Below are 25,220 nucleotides of genomic sequence, written 5' to 3' on the forward strand. Positions count from 1 at the left end.
CTCACAGACACACACTCACACTTACACACTCACAGACACTCACACACTCACACACACTTACACACTCACAGACACACACTCACACACACACACACACCTGTATAAAACAGAGAGTGACAGAGCACTAAACTGAGTTTTGGAGGTTGACTGGAGTCAGATGATGGAAAGGAAGTGACATCATTGCCCTCCACCCCCGCATCCTGACTCCATCCACCTCACCAGTTTCCATGGCGATGGAGTTAAAGGAATAGCCTGTTAATTGCTTAAGTGCTTGTTGGAGACTTCGGTTATGTTCGTGTCATCACGCTTCATTCGTTCAAACTGCAGTTTGACATTGTACATTCAAGTTCTTCACCGATGGCTTTTACGACGAGGTCTACTACTTCCTGTGATGTCATTTCCAGGAGCTTGAGCAGAGCTTCACTAAACATCTAATTCAGTCTGTGTTTTATTTTTAATCTGGTCTCTTAGAGCCAGTTCAGTCAGGTTTTGAGATTTCACACTGTGCATTTGTAAATCTAGGTTTCATATTCATATTTGTATGTTCACAAGATTAGTGATATTGATTGGACGAGCACACCGCATAACTGCTTGTTCATGTACAAATGTTGTCTTGTAAATTCATTTATTAATGAAGCTAAGTATTAGTCCAGGTAATGATTTTGCCATCACTGTTAAAATTATTGAACATATACTGTAGACATACAGTTAATAATTATGACCGCATCACATGACTTTTCCTCCCCGGCATTCCCGAGGAACACGTTCTTCATTTGCAGATCTCTCCTCACTGGAGAAGATGACTGTTTCTGGTTCTAGAGAGCTCTTGGAAGAGTTTGCGGTTTTATGTCATGAGGGGATTTGATCGTTTCTGTTTGTTTGGGGCCTTCAGAGAAAACGCTTTGAAGTGTCTCATTGTTCTTCGCTTCTTGGTTGCATTAATTTGTTAACGATGAAAGAAATCTCACCGCTGTCCTTCCAGAACTAAACGCGAGGGAAACGGCGTGGCCTTTATTTTCTTCCAGAGGGAAAAATGAAAATCAGCTTCCGCTGCCGGAGGAGTTTATTTCACATTTGAATAGATTTCAGCACTCGACTTTCCTGAGCTCTCTGGGCTTGAAGCGATAATTCTTCGTCATGTTCAGCTCATTAAAATGACATTGTCCTCGTTCCCGCGCTTTTAATATTCTGTTAGCACTATTTGGCAGTTTCCCTTGGAAAAATCCTCAAAGCATCCGAGTTCAAAGACGCAGGAAAATGAAGTTACTTTAAACTCCCGGAATCTCATTAAGCGTTGTTGAGATATTCTGATGAGACCCGTTTTGAGAAAAGCATTCAGGGAGTTTTGGGATGTGGGCGAGTTCTGGCCTCTCATCTGCAAGAACTTTAGTTTTTATTTTCTGTAATCTGCTCCAGTCTGACTCCGATTGTGTAGAAATGTTTAACAGTTGTGAAGTTCCCTGAGCTCTCTGGTGAGTCTGTTTCCCTGTCAGTCTGAAGAACGTATTAAATCCTGTATGAAATTATTCCCAAACTCCCAGCAGGTGTGTAGAACTCCAGAGGAGAGCTGTGGGAGAGAGATAGCAGGATTCTAAACCACAGTCACACATGCAGACTCATGACAACAGCACAGCCTCAAGTCGAAAAGTCACGATCACGTGAAAACGGCCATTTACATGATCATGAGATCAGACTTCAGGATGAGTCTTGAGTTTTTGCTGTAGCAACATTATAAATGGCATTGATGAATGCATGAACAGTATTGATCACTAATGGGAACTCTAGTGTTGGAGACAGTTGTTACTAGAGACAATGTGAGTGGTGTTTGCCTGTGTAAAACTCCTCAATGCTGGGGTGTTATTGGTGGTTGCTTTGTGGTTGCTATGGTGTTCTGAGTGGTGGTAGGTGGTTGATAATGTGTGTTGAGTGGTTGCTAGGAGGTTCCTAAGGTGTTCTGATAGGTTACTAGCTGGTTGCTAAGGTGTTTTAAATGGTTGCTAAGGTGTTCTGAGTAGTTGTTATAGTGTTCTGAGTAGTTGCAAGATAGTTGCTAAGGTGTTCTGAGTGGTTGCTCAGAGGCTGCTAATGTGTTCTGAGTGGTGGTAGATGGTTGCTTAGGTATTCTAAGTGGTTGCTAGGAGGTTGCTAAGGTATTCTGAGAAGTTGCTCAGGTGTTCTAAATGGTTGCTAAGGTGTTCTGAGATTGCTATGTGGTTACTTAGGTGTTCTGAGTGGTGGTAGGTGGTTGCTAAGGTATTCTGAGTGGTTGCTACTAGGTTGCTTAGGTATTCTTGAGTGGTTGCTAAGGTATTCCGAGTGGTTGTTAAAGTGTTCTCAGTGGTTGCTAGGAGATTGCTAAAGTGTTTTAAGTGGTTGCCACTAAGTTGTTAGGGAGTTCTGAGACGATGCTAGGTGGTTGCTAATGTGTTCTAAATGGTTGCTAAGGTGTTCTGAGATTGCTCGGTGGTTACTAAGGTGTTCTAAGTTTTTTCTCTGGGGTTGCTAAGGTATTCTGAGTGGTTGCTTCTAGGTTGCTTATGTGTTCTTGAGTGGTTGAAACAAAGTTGCTAAGGTGTTCTAAATTGATGCTAAGGTGTTCTGTGATTGCTAGGTGGTTGCTAAGGTGTTCTGAGTGGTTGCTCAGAGGCTGCTAATGTGTTCTGAGTAGTGGTAGGTGGTTGCCTAGGTATTCTGAGTGGTTGCTAGGAGGTTGCTAAGGTGTTCTAAATGTTTGCAAAGGTGTTCTGAGTTTGCTAGGTGGTTACTAAGGTGTTCTGAGTGGTTGCTACTAGGTTGCTTAGGTATTCTTGAGTGGTTGCTAAGGTATTCTGAGTGGTTGTTAAAGTGTTCTGAGTGGTATCTAAAGTGTTCTTTTTTTTTTCTCCCCTTTTTCACCTGTTTTATCATCCTGCAGTAGGTTAAAATGGGAAGTGTGATCAGTTAGTAAATTATTAGCACACCTCTCCTTAACAACACACATGATTTGAGGGATCATTCATGTCTGACTGGAGCACAAACACTGTGTTATGTAAAATTGTGTTTTGGCTGTGAATTGGCACACACACACCTGTGTCACGCACTCATAAACACCCACACACTAAAGCACACACAGACACACTCTCATATGCATGTGAGAAATGATACATGTGCGAACATGTGTTAGAACATTTTTGTGTTAAGTGATGATGTGAAAATATTATGTGTGTCAAGAGAACAACAGTATAAAAAAATGAAATTTTTTGTTAATTTTTAAGTTATAGAAAAATAATAATTATAATATGATGAAATACACAAATGTTCAATAAATATTAATCAGAAAACCATTATTCTGCCATCAATATAATTTATAAGCCTCATTGTGTTGTCATGCAACATCTATGAATGAAGAATTGTTTTAAAATGAAACTGAAGTTTGGTGACGTGTATTTAACGCCTATTTTACACCAACTACAAACATGGCTCAAACATGTAGAATTGGTTAATATAGAATACTACAAATAAAATAAAAAAATTACATTTAAAGTGTACTTTAACATAGATAATGCATTATAAACTATCATGAAATAACAATGAACAATTGTATTTTTTATAAATTAAAGGAATATTCCACAATTAATGCAAGTTAAGCTTAATCGACAGCATTTGTGGCATAATGTGTGTGTGCGCGTGTGTGTGTGCGAGTGGGTGAGTGTGTGTGTGTGTGTGTGTTTTTGAGAGTGTGTGTGTGTGTGTGTGTTTGTGTGTATAGTGTGTGTGTGTCTGTGTCTGTGTAGTGTGTGTGTGTAATGTGTGTGTGTGTGTGTGTTTATAGTGTGTGTGTTTGTGTGTGTGAGTGAGTGTGTGTGTATGAGTGTGTGTGTGTGTTTGTGTGTGTGTGTTTTTGAGAGTGTGTGTGTGTTTGTGTGTATAGTGTGTGTGAGTGTGTGTGTGTGTCTGTGTAGTGTGAGTGTGTGTGTGTGTGTTTGTGTGTGTGTGTGTGTTTATAGTGTGTGTGTTTGTGTGAGGTGTGTGTGTGTGTTTGTGAGAGTGTGTGTTTGTGTGTGGTGTGTTTGTGTGTATAGTGTGTGTGTGTCTGTGTAGTGTGAGTGTGTGTAATGTGTGTGTTTGTGTGTATAGTGTGTGTGTGTCAATGTAGTGTGAGAGTGTGTAATGTGTGTGTGTGTGTGTGGGTGTGTGTTTGTGTGTGGTGTGTGTGTGTGAGAGTGTGTGTGTGTGTTTGTGTGTGTGTGTGTTTGTGTGAGTGAGTGTGTGTGTGTGTGTGTTTGTGTGTATAGTGTGTGTGTGTGTGTCTGTGTCTGTGTAGTGTGAGTGTGTGTAATGTGTGTGTTTGTGTGTATAGTGTGTGTGTGTCAATGTAGTGTGAGAGTGTGTAATGTTGTGTGTGTGTGTGTGTGGGTGTGTGGGTGTGTGTTTGTGTGTGGTGTGTGTGTGTGTGTGTGTGTTTGTGTGTGGTGTGTGTGTGTGTGTGTGTTTGTGTGTGTGTGAGTGTGTGTGTGTGTGTGTGTGTGTTTGTGTGTATAGTGTGTGTGAGTGTGTGTGTCTGTGTGTGTGTGTGTGTGTTTGTGTGTATAGTGTGTGTGTGTGTCTGTGTAGTGTGAGTGTGTGTAATGTGTGTGTTTGTGTGTATAATGTGTGTGTGTCAATGTAGTGTGAGAGTGTGTAATGTGTGTGTGTGTGGGTGTGTGTTAATGTATTTGACAGTCTGTTTACCTACATTGTACAGCCAAGAATTTTCCTATGTGTATGTTTCACGCTAAGGATTGAAAAGGTGTGAACAATGTCAATGGAAAGCCATCACATCACTCCAGCAATGCATGATGGGAAAATGACTCTGCCATTAATACTCATTAGAGGTGTGTGCCTTCAAAGGATTAATTTTCTTTTCATTTTCTTTCTCTGTGTCACTGTCACAGCCGGGAGGCACTTATGCCCCAGAAAATGAGAAAAAGAGTGAGAGAGAGACTTTGTGAATGAGTGCTGTTATGGTGGTTGCGGATTGACGTGTGTAAATGAAGTGAAAGATTTGACATTTGTGCTTTTAAACACACAATCGTGTGCAGACAGATTGCACTCAACACACTCACAGTTGCATGTCAGGGCAGATATTTCAGAGGCATTTGATCAATCACACACAGATATGAGCAGTCACATGTATCAGTTGGTCATTATCTTGATCAATAACATTATCAGTGGGTGTTAGTGAGGTGACTCAGTCATTCTTCTGTTCATTTCATGCCTCCATTTTCTCACCAATATGTTTGTTCTCTGGATTAGTGGGTTCCAGAATGTGTACTCGTACCCCGGGATACTGAAGCGGGTTCACTTTTACCATGCCAGGTTCTTTTGAATCTACAGCGTGAAACATACAGCACGATCATTGTAGTCCGATTCCTGAACGAATGACTCTTACGAGCAATTCTTTTGAATCTACAGCGCGATCAGTGTAGTTCGATTCCTGAACGAATGACTCTTATGAATCAGTTCTTTTGAATCTACAGAGTGAAACAGATAGCGCGATCAGTGTAGATTGATTCCTGAACGAATGACTCTTATAAATCGGTTCTTTAGAATCTACAGAATGAAACATTCAGCGCGATCAGTGTAGTACGATTCCTGAACGAATGACTCTTATGAATCAGTTCTTTTGAATCTACAGAGTGAAACAGATAGCGCGATCAGTGTAGATTGATTCCTGAACGAATGACTCTTATTAATCGGTTCTTTTGAGTCTATAGCATGAAACATTCAGCGCGATCAGTGTAGTACGATTCCTGAACGAATGACTCTTATGAATCGGTTCTTTTGAATCTACAGAGTGAAACATTCAGCACGATCAGTGTAGTACGATTCCTGAACGAATGACTCTTATGAATTGGTTCTTTTGAGTCTATAGCATGAAACATTCAGCGCGATCAGTGTAGTACGATTCCTGAACGAATGACTCTTATGAATCGGTTCTTTTGAATCTACAGAGTGAAACATTCAGCACGATCAGTGTAGTACGATTCCTGAATGAATGACTCTTATGAATCGGTTCTTTTGAATCTATAGAGTGAAACATTCAGCACGATCAGTGTAGTACGATTCCTGAATGAATGACTCTTATCAGCCCGTTCTTATTAGTGAATTCAAAACGTACTGAATCGCAAGTCGTTCGTTTCATCATGTCCAACAATTCAAGTGAACCAAAAATTGTTACCGTGCTATGTGTGAGTCATAAATCAGTAATTAACTCACTGTGTAAGGACGGTTGTTGATATGACTTTAGTTGTTGGTACACATTAATCTTTTGTTATTGTAATTTGTGGTGTTTTATACAAAATGAATGAATTAATCAAATATGCTCATCAAAAAACATGCTTGTGTAAACATGCCATTTCCAAAAATCTGTTCTGTTAAAATCAGAAATTCAATGTTTGATTTGAAGGAGTTTATGACTGTTTCTTAAGGTTTGTTTTTGTCCTGTGTTGGGTTGTCCTGAAGTAAAACCAGTTGAGAAGCAAAGGTCTAGAGGATCAATTCTTTCCCCCGATCAGTCTCATTGATCAATCTATATCTCTCTTCATCTCTCTGTTTGTCTCCATCATTCATTCTTTTAGCCTGAAGGATCTGAGGTCATCTTTATCTGTCTGTGTGTCTTCTGTTCATTGCATTCTTCATTCTCTCTCTCTCTCTTTTGTTATGTTTTCTTATTAATTCACTCTGATCAGGTCTTATTCATTTCGTCGGTTCCTCTCGGGGAACATCAGAGCGTTCCGGAGTCATTTTCCTGTTAGCTGCGGCTTGTTTTATAATTCATCCTGAGCAACAGATCAAGAATGAACTATTGAGAGAGAGAGAGAATCAGACACAATCTGAAGATTGTTCATCTCTCTTTCATGCCACACTTCCAGCATTCACATTGAGCTGTTTTGTTGTTAATTTCACAGTTTAACACTCATTTCATTTCAGTTTAATGTGCTTCATCGGCATGTCAGAATCTCCACATCTGCACTGCCAAAGCAGTGCAACATATGTCAAATAAATACAGTGCAAAAAGTAATGACAGATAAAATAATAATGCACAATAAAATAAAGTAATAAGTATATACAAGGCTGTTTCAGACCATTCTGGCACCCTAGGCGAGATCCCTATTGGTGCCCCCATGGTGTGGCGTTGGCAGAGGCCTCCTCTTTGGTGCCCTCCCAGCAGGTGGCGACCACCTAGTTTGCCTATGCCTAGAAATGGCCCTGAGTATATATATTGATTTTGTGAGACATGGGCGAAACCGTGGTAAATCACTATTCCACGCAGCTTCTCATGGCTTACGAGGCACCAATGTTATTAATGTCAATTATTAGAATATACAATTCTTCCGCCAAATAATGTGGTTCATTATCCTAACTTTAGGCTGATTGTGGTTGCTCAGTAGAAGTGTTCAAACTCAGCTCATCCAAATCCGCAAATCAGAAAAATATGTAAATGTGTAATATTAATAATAAATGACATAATTCTCTCTATGTTCTTGTCTGTCTTGTCTTTGAGAGATGAGATTGTTAGTGAGAGTCAGTGGGCAGCAGGTTCGAGCCGTGAGTCATTCTGTCTCCATGATGGTTTCTTAGCAACTGCTGTAACGATTGGCATCTATTTTTTGAACGATCACTCGTTTGTGGAGGAACTGAAGAATGTAAAGATCTTAACACAGCACTTGAGCTATAAAACATTACTCCAGTCGGTGACAGTAAAGTTACAGTAAACAGTTTGAGGTCTGTTTTTTTGGAAATGGAAAAGTGTACAGTAATACACTTACAGTACAGTGGAAGTCTATGGGGCAAGTGTGCAGCAGTGTAAAGAAACATTTAAAATCTGAAACTATTACACTGTTTTGAGAGTATAATCATAACACATTACATCAGACTAGTGTGATGAAATAATTCATCTTACTGTGTAAAGTTATATTCAATCTTTCAAACCATGATCAGCTCAAAGGGCTGTGACATACGTAACAATAGTTGAACACTCAAACTCCACCTACAGAAATTCAGACGCTCATCCACCTAGAAAAATGGTTCCTTGGAAGTCAATGGGGTCAATCTGTAAACATTAAAATACTCACTGTTTCAAAAGTATAGACACAAGACATAAACAATATGTGTGTTAACATGATTTTACTGATACAATCACTTACTAACTGCATCTGTGGAAAGATATAGACAATTTTGCAATTTCGTTGTCATGACGACATAACACTGTAAACCCTAAAACGCCTGTAAAAACGACGATTTAAACGACTTCAGTTCTTTTGTTAAAACTCGTGTATTATTTGAGCTGTAATGTAAGTGCTTTTATTAAATTATAAGCTTCACATTTCTGACTTTAAAGGTCCTATATGTAGCATTGACTGCAAGTGTTTGAAATGGGTACTGCAGTCCAAATTCAAAATATTGGAGAGTTGGGTGCCCCGCCCCAGACTCAAAGCTCATGCGGGTTGCCAGAAGCTGTCTCCATCTTCCAAAGGCATCTCCAGTATTTATCCTTGTTTTACAACGCCTCTGGTCATGGTGGTTTTTAGTCGGATGGCGAGGCTTTTTAGGTCGGGTGGAATCTGTTATCTCTGATCCAGTTCGTTTGCTGGCTCCATGGCTGCAGCACGCAGTGTTGTTTGCCTGCAAACTTGTTCAAATCTGGCAACCCGGCAGTGTTGTAATCCTATTGGTCAGTGGGCAGTGGGCGGGATCACACATGCCAAAACATAAACAGAAATTCCGGCCCGGAATGGAAACTTCAAAGTAGAATATACTGACTGTAGCACTCTTATCAGAGAAGCCAGTATTTCAACATAGCATGTTTCCTAATTCTCTAATGACACATTATGGTCATTTTATGATTTAGTACAGTAAAAATATTACATATAGCGCCTTTAAACCCTCCACAAATTGACCCCATTGACTTCAATTGTAAGTGTCTCACTGAAACACACATTTAAAGAAAAGGAGGGGCGAGTCGACATTATTTTTTATGGTAATCAGCATTATGACACACATGCTGTCGATTGAGCTCAACTTGTACTGAACCCAGAATATTCATTTAAATAGATTTTATTTTATATTATTTCATTTATTTTAAAATGTTATTTATTTCATCTAAATTAAATGTTACACATTGTTACTGGTGCAAAAACAGATAACATTTAAAAAAGAAAAGTAGTTCCACCACAAAATGATGATTTAAACACTTTTTAGCAGAAATCACACATTTATGCTGAAGAATATAAGAGTTTAGCTTTTAACTCTCCAGAAAACTTGTTATAAGTGTATAACTGAGAGTAAGCTTGTTTTTCCAAACTGAAGTTAAAATAATTTTTTGGGGTAATCAGTTGCATGTCACAGAGGCTCTACATACAAAGATATGACACTGAATATATATATTTACAAACCCAACCCTAAACGAAATCTAAAAATAAATCAATTAATAATATTTGCTTAATTTCTGTGGCATTTTTTCCCTTTGAGGACGTCACCCGAGGCAAGTTTTGTCAGATTTAGAGATTTCTCTCACTGCTGCATCCATACAGTTCCAAACAACTTCTTCAGAGGGTCACTGTTTATGTTTTCCGGGAATACCGATGGGGTCAAGAGGTCATAAAGCAGAGAGGTGTGTGTGTCTATTTCCGGGTTATGATGCTGCCATGGAGCTGATTGACAGGGTCAGGGTGTGGTGGTGACTCTGACATCCCATGATTTCCACACCACCTGCCTCTCTCACTCTGCGTCACTCTTGTCTTTAAGTCTAGTGAACACTACGCAGGAAACTTAGGATGTGTGTGTGTGTGTTAAGATGAGCTGCTTCCTTTCTAGTCTCCAGGTCATCATAAGGGCTTCCTCACACACACACACACACTGAAGTACCGTCACATCTCGTGACTGCAGTAGATTGTGTGTGTGTGTGGCTGGTCATCATCGCAGTTATGTCGCAGTAAGTTTTCGTTCTGTTGTTTTCATACCTTTTCCTCTTTCTCTCATATTTTGGTAGGTGACAAATGACTTGCATATGAACTTTTCTTTTCCCGAAAGCTAAGAGTTTAGATTAAAATGTAGATATACATTGTTCCAAAAGTCTGAGACCATCTGGACTTCAAAATCTAATTTAAACCCTGAAAATAAACAATGTTTCAGGATTTTGAATGATTTCAAACCAAAACGTTTTCAGCGTGAAAAATGAATTAGAGACATTTCAGGTTCTGCACTTATTCTACGTGACCAATCAAATGTCAGCCGTTTCTTTGAAGATTTCCTTCAAATCTTTCAGTTCACTTCAACAGTCCTGCAGTGTGACACATGCATTTATTTAATATAGCAACAATAACACAAATGTTGTTTAAAATCATTTCTGATGAAGTATAGCACACTGCAGTACACTGCTTGACCATGCATTGACACGTTTAATGAGTTGCTGATGCGTTTGCGTTTGGTTTTGTCTGGTTTTACTGGATAATGTAGCAGCTGAAGGTTTATATGTTAAAATGGGGAAGTTTTTACAGAATTTATAAATATACTTTATACTATAAATATACAGTTCATAATGCATTAATATGCCTTAGGATAAAAAATGATGTTAACACTTTACAATAAGGTTCCACTTGTTATCATTAGTTAACAACATTAGTTAACATGAACAAACAATGAACAATATGTTTACAATGCTTCATCTAACATTCAAGCTGATTTTTTTGGTTAAAAATTAACAAATTGCCATTATTGATTGATTACATAAGCAATCAGTGTTCAAAACAATGTTCTTACCCTGATTCACTACAGCAAGCGTATAATAATGATTTGTATTTTGAGCTGTCGTGTTCGATTTGACGTGAAATCGCTGGTTTATTTATTTTTCTCCCCAATATGGAATGCCCAATTCCCAATGCGCTCTAAGTCCTCGTGGTGGTGTAGTGACTCGCCTCAATCCGGGTGGCGGAGGACGAATATCAGTTGCCTCCACGTCTGAGACCGTCAATCCGCGCATCTGAGTGCGTTACTGCGGAGTGTGGAGGCTTCACGCTGTTCTCCGCAGCATCCATGCACAACTCACCACACGCCCCACCGAGAGCGAGAACCACATTATAGTGACCACGAGGAGGTTACCCCATGTGACTCTACCCTCCCTAGCAACCGGGCCAATTTGGTTGCTTAGGAGACCTGGCTGGAGTCACTCAGCACATCCTGAATTCAAACTCTCGACTCCAGGGGTGGTAGTCAGCGTCAATACTCGCTGAGATACCCAGGCCCCCCAAATCGCTGGTTTATGACGTTCATCCTTGCATCATTACGTCATCTCCGTAAACACAGGAAAGAAGTGCCGGCTATCTCATGTTCTGGCTGGAGAACCGAACTACACTGTTCTGTCACACTCGCACAGTTCAGGACAGCATCGCTACAGTCTAGATGGTTTTTATCTGTTATCTGTTTGGCGAAGTTGTTTACCTGCTATAATGCTGGATATGTTCTCTGGTGGGGTTATTGAAGCTTATACTGCTTGTCATGCTTTTATGAATCGAACATTACTCGTGTGTTAATCGATCACGATGTATCTATGTTGTGAAGCTACTGTGACATGTTTAATATGGATGACTTCTGAAATTGACCACTTGTACTTGTTATATTGCATATTATTTTTACATTTAATAAAGTATATTTTATGTTTTTAGTTTACAGTGTTATTGTGTGCATTGCATAGACTTGTTATTGTAGTAACTGAGGCTGAACAATATAGTATAAAAATAATAAAGTCTTCTATTGAACTCGTATCAGCCAAATCACAAGTTTCACCTCTTAAGTTGAAAATTGTAGTACAGTTCAAACATTAATAGTAGATAAAACACTGGTGGTGACTGAGCCCTGTTCTCTATTCAAAAGTGCTTTGAGTGAAATGTCAGAAAAGTGATTTAAGTGTAAAACTCATTTAAATATGTAAACAAAAGTGTTGTTTATCTTCATCAAAGCATGTAATATTTCAGTTTTAAATGTTTAATCATATAACATCAACATGAAAATAGCACATTATGCCTCTGGCTCCAGTCATGATCACACACAGGCAATGTCCAGTTAAGCTCAAATAGTGAGATTCATCCGCCAGAACACGACTGACGTAAAGTGTTCTTCCGCAAGTTGCTTGCAATTTTAAGTTTCAACCACAGATGTCGCTAGAAAGCATAAACTTACGTAGTGCAGCTTTCAACAAAGATTAATTATTACTGTGAAAAGAAACTGTTCTTTATGTTAGTTTATGGTACATAATGCATGAACAAATGTAACCTCATTACAAAGTGCTGCCCCATTTTTAATGTTAGAATTGATTATTATATGTATAAATTAACTTCCTTAATCTTAAATTGTTTAACCATTTATTAATCTTGGTTATTTATAAATATACTGTTCATTGTCCATGTTAGCTCATAATGCATTCATATACTTATGCATTAATATGCTGTAGTCTACAACCTTTAATGTTAAAATATGCATGAATAAATCAACATTAACCAACATTTAAACTTATGTAAAATGATTCTGATTATTGTGTTAACTATTGCTAATGTATACAGTCTTATTGTAAAGTGTTACCCAAAGTCCCATTTTAGACCCCAAACAGACATAAGATTTTAAATGGCCGATGTTTGAAGCTTGTCAAATTGAAAAATATTTTTAATAATAAATTCTGATCAAATTATCAACCTGACACTTTAATGTTAAGTATATTTTTTGAGACAGCAAAAGATGGAAATACAACCTGAGGGTTAAAGTGTGAGATGAGTCACATGATTAGATCAGATTTGGGTTTTGAGTTTGATTATCTGTGGAAAACTTTACATGAGCTCTGAATAAACTTGCAATTCCTGCATGCTTCCTTTAACGATGTGAAACAGGGTCATAAAAATGTGAAGTAGAGATTCCCATCTTTGTGTTTACAGTAGTGTGTGGGTGTGTTGATGAATCTCCTCAGGGCTATCATGATTTCATCATGAAGACTGAACAGATGGCCTGTGTGTGTGTGTGTGTGTGTGTGTGTGTGTGTGTAGTGTTTGTTAGTGTTTTGTGGCCACCCGGCTTGTAAAATCCTCACATATCTTCTGATTTCATTCTCTTTTAATTTGCAAATGTGTATGTGTCATTATTTGTGCAAATGCATGTTTGTGCATGTGTGTGTTCCTGAGGGTAATGCGCTGGTGTAATTACAGGTTAATGTTCATTCTCTGTGAATACACAGTTTTGATTAAACTCACTGTTAAATGAAACTGTTCTGGCTTGTGCATTCAAGTGATCAGGTGCAGACATGAACGAGTGTGTGTGTGTGTGTGTGTGTGTGTGTTGTATTCTCTGGTGTGCTGTAAGCCTGTAAAGACAGATCTTTGCGGGAATATTGATCAATATGTCTCTTGATTTGACTGATTGCACAGGAAGTTCACGCTCATACTCATTTCTGTGTTTCTGACGTTATTGGCAGGTCAGAATTGCACATGAATTTATATGTGGAATTGCTTTGTGGCCTTTTTAAGTGTCCGAATAATGATTTCACACTTGTGTGAGAGTGCTGGTGGTTTTCAAATCCCTGAGGGAGCAAATCATGATGAAGTACAGTCCCGCAGGAACACATTGATCCCTTTTGTGATGCCAATGTACTGCGACTCAAGTGTGTCAGTCAAAAAGAGCTGTTTTAAAAAAAATATATAACTGTGACATTAAAGGGATAGTTCGCCCCTAAGTAAAAATTCTGCCATCATTTGTGTTCCAAACCTGTGTCTGTATTTCCTCTGTGAAACACAAAAGGAGATGTTAGGCAGAATGTTCAGGCTGCTCTTTTCCATTCAAGTGAACAGACAGCAAAACCTGTCAAGGTCCAAAAAGAACAAAAAAACTCCATAAAAGCACCATGAAAGTATAAAAAAAATCCAAATGACTCATGTGTGATATTTCAAGTTTTCTGAAGTCATATGATAGCTTTATGTGATAAACAGACCCAAATTTAATTGGTTATTCACCGATAATCATCCCCTCTGCCATATGGACATTTTTTTTATAGTGCTTTCTGTCCTTTCTGAAGTTTGACAGCTCCTGACCACAATATGATTTCATTGCACGAAAGTGTCAGCAAGGTTGAGACAAAAGATCCAAGTGCGGAGACAATGATCTGATATTTATTTAACAAACTCAGCAGTGCTGGTAAAGCTTCAATGGGGGAACCCCGGCACTGACTGCAGCGTGGAGAAGGATGTTGCGTAGGCTTGTGTGCGTAGTGTAGATCCTTGAGGAATCCTTAGGACCATAACCCTCCCAGTCTACCAGGTACTGAACCCCTCTACCCCTGCGTCTGATGTCGAGTAGCCATTTGACAGAATAAGCTGGGGCACCCTCCACCAGATGGGGCGGGATGGGCACAGAAGGGTGAAGATTAGACTGGATGACGGGTTTGACATGAGAAACATGCAACACCGGGTGGACACAACTAAGGAAAGGGGGCAAATTGAGATGGACTGCCACCGGGCTAATAACCTTAGTGATGGGAAAAGGTCCAATGAATCTGGGCCCCAGCTTACGAGAGGGGAGTTGGAGAGGAATGTCTTTAGTAGACAACCAGACCGTCTGCCCGCAGACGTAAGCTGGAGGTTTAGACCGGTGGTGATCTGCCGATTTCTTAATACGAGCGCCAGTCCGGAGGAGGGCTTCTCTGGCTATTCGTTAGGTGCGACAGCACCGTTGGATAAAGGTGTGTATGGGTGGAACCTGAGCGTGGGGTTCTTTGGTAGGGAACAGAGGGGGCTGGTAACCCAGGCAACACTGGAAAGGCGATAGCCCGTAGACGACGATGGAATTGTGGGCATTCTCGACTCAGGCCAAATGAGAGCTCCAAGAAGATGGATTACAGAAGCGATGCAACGCAGGGTCTTTTCAAGCTCCAACTGCCCATTAGTCTGGGGATGGAACCCAGAGGACAGACTTACAGAAGCCCCCAGCTGTCGGCAGAGTTCTGCCCAAAACCATGACACAAACTGGGGTCCCCTGTCAGAAACCACATCGACCGGGAGGCCATGAATGCAGAAGACATGATTAATGACTTCAAACGGTGTCTCCCTCGCTGAAGGTAACTTGGGGAGGGGAATAAAATGAGCCACCTTCGAAAAAGGTACACCTTGCCATGGGAAAGGGGAGACCAGTAACAAAGTCCATGGCAATGTGAGACCAGGGTCTCAAAGGGACTGACACCGGTTGGAGGAGCTTAGCCGGAGGCCGACAGGAAGTCTTATTAGCGGCACAGACAGGGCAAGCGGACACGTAATGGTGAACGTCCTGTGTTAGCGACGGCCACCAGAATTGCTGTCTATTGAGCACCTGAGTACGAGCATCCCCTGGATTACAGGCAACATTGGATGAGTGGCCCCACCAGAGAATGTGCGTCCGGACTGACCGTGGAACAAATAACAGACCCGTTGGGCATCTGGCGGGTGAGGTGGTGTTACGCAACATGGAACGGACTTTAGACTCCACATCCCAGGACACCATGCCCACCACCCCGGAGGCAGGGAGGATGGTATCCGGAGGGGTGGTGGAGATCCCGACTTCAAAACATCGGGATAGAGCATCAGGTTTGGTAGGATAAAATTAAATTGAAATGGGTGAAAAAAAGCCCAACGAGCCTGTCTGGAGTTAAGACATTTAGCTCCGCAGATATACTTCAAGTTCTTGTGGTCAGTCCAGACCGCCGAACCCTCTAATCAGTGATGCCACTCCACCAAGGCCAGTCTGACAGCCAACAACTCCCTATTACCGACATCATAATTCCATTTGGCTGGGGACAAACAGTGTGAAAAAAGGCATATGGTTGCATCTTCCCATCTGAGGAAGATCACTGAGACTGGACAGCACCGACCCCGACATCTGACGCATTCCACCTCCACCACGAACTGATGTGAAGTGTCAGGAGTATTAAGAATGGGAGCGTTAGTAAACCTTTATTTAAATTTGGAAAACATGGCTTCTGCTCGTGAGGACCAACCAAACTTAGTATGGATGGAGGTGAGATCCATGAGGGGCGTGGCGAGCTGACTGAAGTTTTTAACAAAACGCTGGTAAAAATTAGTAAACCCCAGAAACCTTTGCAAAAATTGCGGGAGTCTGGGGTTGGCCAATCAGAAACTGCTTTAACTTCAACAGGGTCCATGCACACTCCCTCGACGAGATGGTGCAACCCAGGAACGGAACCGATTGTGCATGAAAAACACACTTCTCCGCCTTAACGGACAGTCGGTTCTCTAGCAGTGGCTGAAGCACCTCCCTGACATGGTCCTCGATATTCTGGGAGAAGATCAGAATATTGTCTAAATAAACAAAAACAAATCGATCAACTATGTCCTGAAGCACGTCATTCACGAACCCCTGGAATACAGTGGGTGCATTGACCAATCAAAATGGTATGACCGAATATTCAGAGTGCCCCCTATGGGTGTTAAATGCTGTCTTCCACTCATCCCCCTTCCTGATCCGAATCAGGTGATAAGCATTGCGTAGGTCCAACTTCGTAAAGAAGGATGCCCCCTGCAATAGTTCGAAAGATAAAGACATCAATGGTAAAGGATAGTGGTTCTTCACCTTGATATAATTTAGCCCCCGATAATCTATATAGGATCTAAGCGAGCCATCCTTCTTCCCTATGAAGAAGAACCCCACCCCTGCAGGGGAAGTTGAAGGGCAGATGAGACCGGCTGTCAGAGAACCAGTAATATATTTATTCATGGCCTCCCTCTCGAGAGCAGAGAGTGAATACAACCGACCTTGTGGAGGAGAAATCCCAGGGTGTAGATCGATTGCGCAGTCGTACGGGCGATGAGGAGGAAGGGTCGTGTCACGGGACCGACTGAACACCACCCCCAAATCGTGGTATGCCACAGGTACACCAGATAAATCCACTGGTTCATCCTGAAAAGCCACACAAGACTGGACAGTAGAGACAGCAGAGTTAAGACAATGGGAGAGACAATAAGGACTCCAGGCTAGAACAGTATTGGTTAACCAGTCAAAATGTGGATTGTGTGTTACCATCCAAGGATGCTCTAGTACCACCGGTGCAGAAGAAGAGCAGACCAGCAGAAAGGATAGTTGCTCAGTATGGTTACCCGTGACTAGGGTGATGATAGTCAGGGGTGAGCTGCTAAGGAAGTATGCCGTACTGGGTTCGGCCAACTTTACCATCGGAATCTGCCACCTGGAAGCCGTGGCAGCTTCAATGAAGTTTCCCTCCGCTCCGGAGTCCACCAGGGCGGAAACAGAGTGAATGGTCAATCCGTGCTGCAGCGGTGCTGGGAGAACAGGTCATTGTGCGGGGTTTTTGCTCAGAGGAATTGCGCTCACCAGTAACCCCTTGTCTACCGACGAACGGGGGCTTTTACCGGACAGTTGGCGATGACATGACCAGGACCAGCACAGTAGAGACAAAGCCCCTTGGACATATGGCGCTGCCTCTCTCTCTCTGTGATAAGTGTGTCCTCCCGATCTGCATGGGTTCCATTTTGGGTAGTTGCTCTGAGACCCTGCTGCAGGAGTGGGAGGATGATAACGGTCAGCCGACCTAGGAGGTGAGGAGTGACATCGGCTGCGTTGGAGTGCAAGGCATTGGTCAACCCTTATCGTCAAAACGGGAAGGCAAATCAAGAGTGTAAATCTCATTGTGGATCGTATCAGATAAGCCCTCCAGGAACGGACTCCAATGGGCTGCCTTATTCCATTCGCCGGACTCACCGAGACCGTGACAGAAAGAGAGCAGTGTGAAAATTAAGGCTGTCAAATAAAAATTCTAAATATAATTATTTGTCAAATTCAAGATAAAAATGGACATTCGAATGCCAAAAAAGCTAGATGCATCAGAACAAATAACACAATGCAGACAAGACGCGATTGACACGCATCTAAAAAAAACGAGATTCTGAAAGCGAGATGCGGACCACGGCCCGATGGTCAAAGATGCCTGTCTAGTGCATATTTACGGTAAAAATCAATTGAAATACAGCGTGGGTGGGGTGATTCCTAAGGTGGAGGTCTTTGGCCAAGTTTACCGTTTATCAAAAAGTTAACATAGAACTGTCTACTGAAGAGGTTCTTTTCTTGTTTTACATTTTAATCTTATCCACTTTAGTTTGAAATGGAATGCACTTTTGTTTATAGTCAGGTATGGTCTTTGCAATAATCAACAATGTAACACAGTTCTGTTTGGTTTATATGGTTTCGATATTGCCCTCAAGTGGATCGTCTTTAAAATTCCAATATAATTTTTATCTGGGTAGTATTTAAGCAATTCGTATTTTCAGCCATAGTGAACATTCTGCCTAAAGTCTGGAATCGAAGTCATACCTGTTTGGAATGACACGAGGGTGAGTGAATGATGACAGAATTAAATTTTTTGTCTGAATTGTTCCTTTAAACTGTTATAAACACAATGAAAGTGTCTGATGGAATGAATTTTGTATCTGCAGTAAAAGTCTCCATAGAGATCAATAAACTGTGTGTTGAAATGAGCTGCTGTCTCCGCTCGAACGCCAACACAGATGACAAATGCTTTTTTTAGTTTAAATTGATCTGATGAGACATGCACAAGGGGCTCAGAGTTCTGTGATGTCAGTGGATACAGAACATGATCATGTGTTCATGTTTAAATGCTTTTGTTGTGTCATCTCTTCAGTTCTTCATTAGAGTTTGTGATTTTGTGACCCGTTTATTAGAAACCCTTTGATCAATATTCCATTCTCTCAGTATGTGTGTGTGTGAACATTTCCAGATAAAAGACGGGATAAATACTACTAATGTACAAACTCCTTTCATCTCTGAGAACAAATTAAGTCCCTGAATATTCCTTGAGCATGCCTGTGAAAAATGTTCTGCAATTAATTCTGCTTATAAACTGCTTAACATGCTTAAACTTCCAGCTTTAGAAATGTGAAGTTTGAAATGGTCATCCTTTTCCAAAGCATGCAACAATGCAGAACATCTTGGAAATTCAGAAGAAAACGCCGTTCTAGTGTGAATGAGAAGCACAATCGTAGTGAAATCAATACATTTTCAAACGAGTGTGGACGGGGCCTTGGTCTGCTCTATTTATATATGTTTTTGTAAGCTTTATACTTCATATTAAATCTCATATAGAGACTAACAGCAATGATGCATTTGTAGTATTTGCATACTAAATTATAAAATAAATCTTTCTTTAATACTTGCATGCAAAAATGTGGTGATTTTAAGAAAACAAATGCAACATTGTTGAATGCATCTTTATCAAATGTGCAAACATTAAACCCGTCTGGCACCAACAATCATCCATGTGATTATCTAATCAGCCAATCGTGTGGCTGCAGTGCATAAAATCATGCAGATACGGGTCAGGAGATTCAGTTAATGTTCACATCAACCATCAGAATGGAGAAAAAATGTGATCTCAGTGATTTGGAGCATGGCATGATTGTTGGTGCCAGATGGGCTGGTTTGAGTATTTCTGGGATTTTCACGCACAACAGTCTCTAGAATTTACTCCGAATGAAAAACAAAAAACATCCAGTGAGCATCAGTTCTGTGGATGGAAACGCCTTATTGATGAGACAGGTCAACAGAGAATGGCCAGACTGGTTTGAACTGATAAAGTCTACAGTAACTCAGATAACCACTCTGTACAATTGTGCTGAGGAGAATATCATCTCTGAATGCTGTTCTGAGATGTGGGTTGGCACTGTTTTGGTGGCATGAGGGGGACCTACACAATATTAGGCAGGTGCTTTTAATGTTGTGGCTGATCGGTGTGATTGAGTGGCACTTGAATAAAGAACAACTTTCCTAAAAATAAGACTTAAGTGTACAAGTACTTAACACCCCTATACCAATATTAAATGTGACAACAGAGCTGTATGAATTAAATTTTCACAAATCTTCCAGATATTAAATTGAGTGAGAGAAATACAGAGGGTTTTAGGACCTTGAAGAACAACAGCAACAGAAGCCTTCCTCCAGTCAAGAGAGAGAGAGAGAGAGAGAGAGAGAGAGACAGACACACACACAGAGAGAGAGAGAGGTTGTATAGAAGAGCGTGTGTGTTGTGTGTGTGCTGTCAGTGTGTGTTCTGATGCGGGCTTGAGCACACGGCTTCTTCACACTCAAAAGCAGTGTGTGTGTGTGTGTGTGTGTGTGAGAGTGTGTGTGCTGTTGGTTCATTTGGAGCTTTGACACACGAGGAATGACATGAACACTCATGAGAGGAAACGAGGAAGAGACCTGTAAGAACACACTCTGTCGGCATGTTTATACTCATACCGGCGCATGCATATACACACTTACACAGACAGGAAAGTAGATGACAGAAGTGACGCTCTGAACTGTGTGTGTGTGTGTGTGTGAGAGAGAGAGACAGATAGTTAGAGAGTTGGACAGTATTGAGTGGACAGCGGACGCATTTGTCTCATGTGTCTCGTTTGCCTTTCAGACGTGGACAGCAAGTTTTCCTGAGAGCGGATGACACACCTGCTGTCTTACACTCCCTACAGGTAGGAATATCTATCTGTCTGTCTGTCTGTCTGTCTGTCTATCCGTCCATCTGGCTGTATGTCTGTCTGTCTGTCTGTCTTTTCTTTAGGTGTGAATGCACTTCTGTCTTGATCTGTTTGAACTGTCTTTTTACCTGTTTCACAAACACATATGCATGAAATTACAGGTCGTTTTGTTTCTTTAGAGGAAAGAATTGAAGATTTATAGACAAAAAATAAATAAATAAATAAATAAAAAATAAAGCATATGAATGATTTACAAAAAGACCAAATGACAAACTAGAAGAGTGTTTGTGTGTGTGTGTGTGATCGCATTCGGGCCTCACTGCAGCACAATTCACATCTTCACTCTCTGATTTTATCTGAAATTTTCTCAGGAACATAAACACACAAACTGAAACCAGAGCAACTCTCCACACAAGCCACAGCTTTCGATAGTGTGTGTGTGTGTGTGTGTGTGTGTGTGTGTGTGTGTGTGTGTGTGTGTGTGTGTGTGTGTGTATGTGTGTGTGTTTGCATGCTGTAGGCGTGTTTAAGTAGGAAAACCAGTTCAGGTGGCATTGGCATGTGGCCAGTTACTTTAAATGAAAATGTAACCTGTAGAATACACACTCACACACTCTCTCTCTTCGCACACATACAGCCTGCAGTCTGGGTTTCCTTTTCTCTCAAAGTTTATGAGGTAAATCCTTCAGATCTTGAAATAACACACAGAATCCCTTATAAGGGCCCTCAGAGAGAGAGAGAGAGAGAGAGAGAGATACAATATTCCTGTGTGTGTGTGTATACAAGTGGAATGACAGAGTGAATTTTTCTCTTTTTATTCTCTGTGTTGTTTCTTTTCTGTATTTGTGTGTGTGTTTGTAGATGTCACATTTAACCTTGAATGGAAGTGTGTCTTGTCTGTACTGCAGGTATATAGTGGTGTGTGTTTGTGTTTCACAGTCTGATTTCAGGCTTACACGTACGTTTATTGAAAATCACTGCAGTTGTTTGTGTACGGAAATTGTGTATGTTATAAGTAGGGGTGTGCAGCGAAGCCATTATCTGTATCTGTCTCTGTATTCGGATAGAACCGGGTGTGGGCGGGGCTTAAACCGGAATTGCGTCAAAACTAAATGAAACGCCCATTTTTAAATGTTACTCTTATATTTATGGTTAATATGCCTTGTATATGCCTTTTCATAATAATAGATACATTTATATAGCGCATTATTACCAGATTTAGCACAGTTTAAAGTAAAAGACGGAGCATGTTTCAGTTTCTTCGTTTTACATAAAGAGGAATATTCAGAATAGATAAAAACTCTATGGAGTATTTTAACTTTTTTTCAGAATAAAGTCTTAACCAGTTAATTATCTTAATCCAGGGGCGGACTGGGAAGAGAAATCGGCCCAGGATTTTACATAGAAACTGGCCCAAAAGTTGTTTTGGGGGGGAGGGGGGTGGTATATTGCGGTGTATCGCTGCCCCCTTCGGCATAATGCGGCGCCATTTTGTGGGCCGTTCTGCATAACGCGGTGACCCATTTCAGCTTATCACGGCCCATTCAGCCCCGTTTCATGGCTGGCCCACCGGGAAAAGTCCTGGTTCTCCCGACGGCCAGTCCGCCTCTGCCTTAATCGCTGATGTGAATATAAATGTGCTCAACTTTAAGAGACGGACAGACGAGCTCCGACGTGAAATCATCACTTCAGGTCATTAATTTAACATCACGCTCAGGTTTAGGCTATAGATGAATACATGAGAATCACGTGTGAATCGTGTCATATATTAACATAGACATTTCAGGAAGTGGAACGTGTGTATGATGTCATATCTTAATGTTACACTTGACAAGCTCCAGATGCGCACAATAACAGAGACCGCAAACGGAGTCGAGACCGCCCCCATCCGATCTGAAATCACAGCATGCACATTATCATTCATAAGGTTTATAATTCATAAGGTTAGAAATATTGGCTGCAAAGATTCATAAATTAGATGTAATTTTAGATATGTTTATTTCAAATGTCCCTTTATCCTTGTGCTTTTTTGATAATCAGTCAAACTAATATTTTGTATATTATTCTGATGAATCCGTTATTTATTTTGAAGTCATTATTCGTGCCTTTCCAAATAACGTATTCGTCTTCGGGCACATCCCTAGTTATAAGCATGTTATAAGTGTGTTATTAGTAGTTTTGTATCTGTCATCCTGTGACATGAGCCGTCAATGCAGTTTTTTTATGTATATGGAAGTTATGTGTGTTATAAGCGTGTTCTAAGTGTGTTGTAAGTAGTCTGGTATCTGTCATCCAGTGTCATGAGAGTCACAGCATTCTTTTTTATATATGGATGTTGTGTGTTAGAAGTGTGTTATAAGAGTGTTATAAGTAGTCATGTATCTGTCATCCTGTGCCATGAGCGTCTCTGCAGTTTTTTGTGTATGGATGTTATAGGCATGTTATGAAAAGTCGTGTATCTGTCATCCTGTGCCATGAGCATCACTGCAGTTTTTGGACCCACTTTATATTAGATTATCTTAACTACTATGTACTTAACCATTTGATACAATGTACTTATTATGTACATGCATGTTGTTGCATTGTAATTACATTTAAAGTACTTGCATTTAATTACATTTGAATTTACACTGTTGACTTTACCCTAACCCAACCCAAGCCTTACCCCAAATCCTAACCCTAACCCTATCCTTACTCTTAAACCTACCCTTACCTCAACCACAGTAGCAGCAAATGTGGATATTTTGCAGAACAACATGAAGTTACACAGTAAATACATAGTCTTGTATGTATTTAATTTTAGTACATAGTAGTTAAGGCCACCTAATATAAAGTGTAACTCAGTTTTTCTATGTAGACAGAAGTTGTGTACTATAAGTGTGTTATAAGTAGTGTTGTATCTGTCATCCCTGCCATTAGTTATTTTTATGTAAATGGAATTGTGTTATAGGTGTGTTATTAGTGTGTTACATATATTTTTGTATCTGTCATCCTGTGCCATGTGCATCACTGCAGTTTTGTAATTATAGGTAAGTTGTATATGTTATAAACACATTATATATGTGTAATAAATGTGTAATAACGGTGTTATAAGCTTGTGTTTTGTCATCCTCTGTCGAGAGGTCAGGGGATGCATTTTAAACATGTTTGAAGAGCTCATTTGATACTCTATATCAATCAATCACTCTTAATGGAGCAAATATCTCACATGAATAAATGATGCTAATATTTTCAAATCAGACCACACAGCGGTCAAATGCAAGCACTGTGTGTGTGTGTGTGTGTGTGTGGTAACTGAGCTTTTACTTTCCTTTATAAACTATAAATGTCTGTCTCTCTGTCTCTCTTTTCTGTATTTCTGTCTCTATCTGTATTGTGAATGAGAGGCTGGTCATTTGCATAAAGGCAGTGATTTTATTACCCTTGAGGCCTAAAATAGAGAAGGGAAGATGACTGAGGAGGATGACAAGATGAAGGACAGACAGAGATAGATAGAGAGAGAGAGAGAGAGAGAGAGGAATAAATGCATCAAAATTGAACAGAGGAATGATTCAAGATTAGAAATTAAAGGAAAAGAATTTCAGAATTAGATGACAGATAGAAAGAGAGACAGATAGAAAAATACAGGTGTACGTATAGTAGTAAAGTAGACAGACCTTTACAGACAGACCGATAAAGTGTGTGTATATATAATATATTAAAGCTGTCAGTAGATTTAAAAAAAAAAAAAAAACAATTATCCCCTTTTCTCCCCAATTTGGAATGCCCAATTCCCACTACTTAGTATATCCTCGTGGTGGCGCGGTTACTCACCTCAATCCGGGTGGCAGAGGACAAGTCACAGTTGCCTCCGCTTCTGAGACCGTCAATCCGCGCATCTTATCATGTGACTCGTTGTGCATGACACCGCGGAGACTCACAGCGTGTGGAGACTCGTGCTACTCTCCACGATCCACACACAACTCACCACACGCCCCATTGAGAGCGAGAACCACTAATCACGACCACGATGAGGTTTCCCCATGTGACTCTACCCTCCCTAGCAACCGGGACAATTTGGTTGCTTAGGAGACCTGGCTGGAGTCACTAAGCACGCTCTGGATTTGAACTCACGACTCAGGGGTGACGGCGTCAATACTCGCTGAGCTACCCAGGCCCAGCTGTCAGTAGATTAAAAAAATTCTATCACGATTAATCTAAAATTTTACAAGTGCTGAAATGTGACTATATATACTTATTTCCTGTCAAAATGCATTTATTTCCTTCTTTGGAAAGAGCAACACAATAGAACAAAACAATATGTAATAATGCTTCATTAACATTTTCCAAACTCCACAGTACAAAGACAGAAATTCACAAAAATAGCAACAATTCAACATTTGCCAAAGTCTAAGTGGGATGTTGACTGGTTGATAGAACTACTATTCATTGCAGTGTGCATTAAATCTCTTAAACCCTCCTCCTCCACAACATTTATCAGGCTCCCTTTTCACTTTGAATATTGAATGCACAGGATTTGTTTCAGGGCAGCAAGAGCCACGTTGAACTCCATTTGAGAAGCGCGTCTTGTTCTGCTTTCAGTGCTGGCACTGCCAATGAAAATATAATTCATCCGAATTGTCTGATGATCATTAGCTAATGCTGCAGAAGCTTGGTGGCAACGGGTAC

General features: G+C 40.5%; 1 protein-coding gene across 5 annotated transcripts in view; it reads left to right on the forward strand.

Moving 5' to 3' along the window:
* Positions 1 to 25,220, forward strand: part of LOC127430055 (cGMP-dependent 3',5'-cyclic phosphodiesterase-like) — a 196,509-nt gene that overhangs the window by 36,410 nt on the left and 134,879 nt on the right. For 2 of the 5 annotated variants that reach the window (XM_051679493.1, XM_051679495.1), the window contains exons 1-2: positions 20,107 to 20,279; positions 20,486 to 20,546. In XM_051679493.1, the coding sequence (XP_051535453.1) occupies positions 20,515 to 20,546 (32 nt within the window). In that variant the 5' untranslated portion in view covers positions 20,107 to 20,279; positions 20,486 to 20,514. Of the gene's footprint in view, positions 1 to 9,878; positions 9,956 to 20,106; positions 20,280 to 20,485; positions 20,547 to 25,220 lie in introns of those variants that run through there. The other 3 variants (XM_051679492.1, XM_051679494.1, XM_051679496.1) reach the window with 2 other exon arrangements.

The sequence above is a fragment of the Myxocyprinus asiaticus genome, chromosome 39 (assembly GCF_019703515.2).
Source record: "Myxocyprinus asiaticus isolate MX2 ecotype Aquarium Trade chromosome 39, UBuf_Myxa_2, whole genome shotgun sequence".
NCBI classification, from domain to species: domain Eukaryota; kingdom Metazoa; phylum Chordata; class Actinopteri; order Cypriniformes; family Catostomidae; genus Myxocyprinus; species Myxocyprinus asiaticus.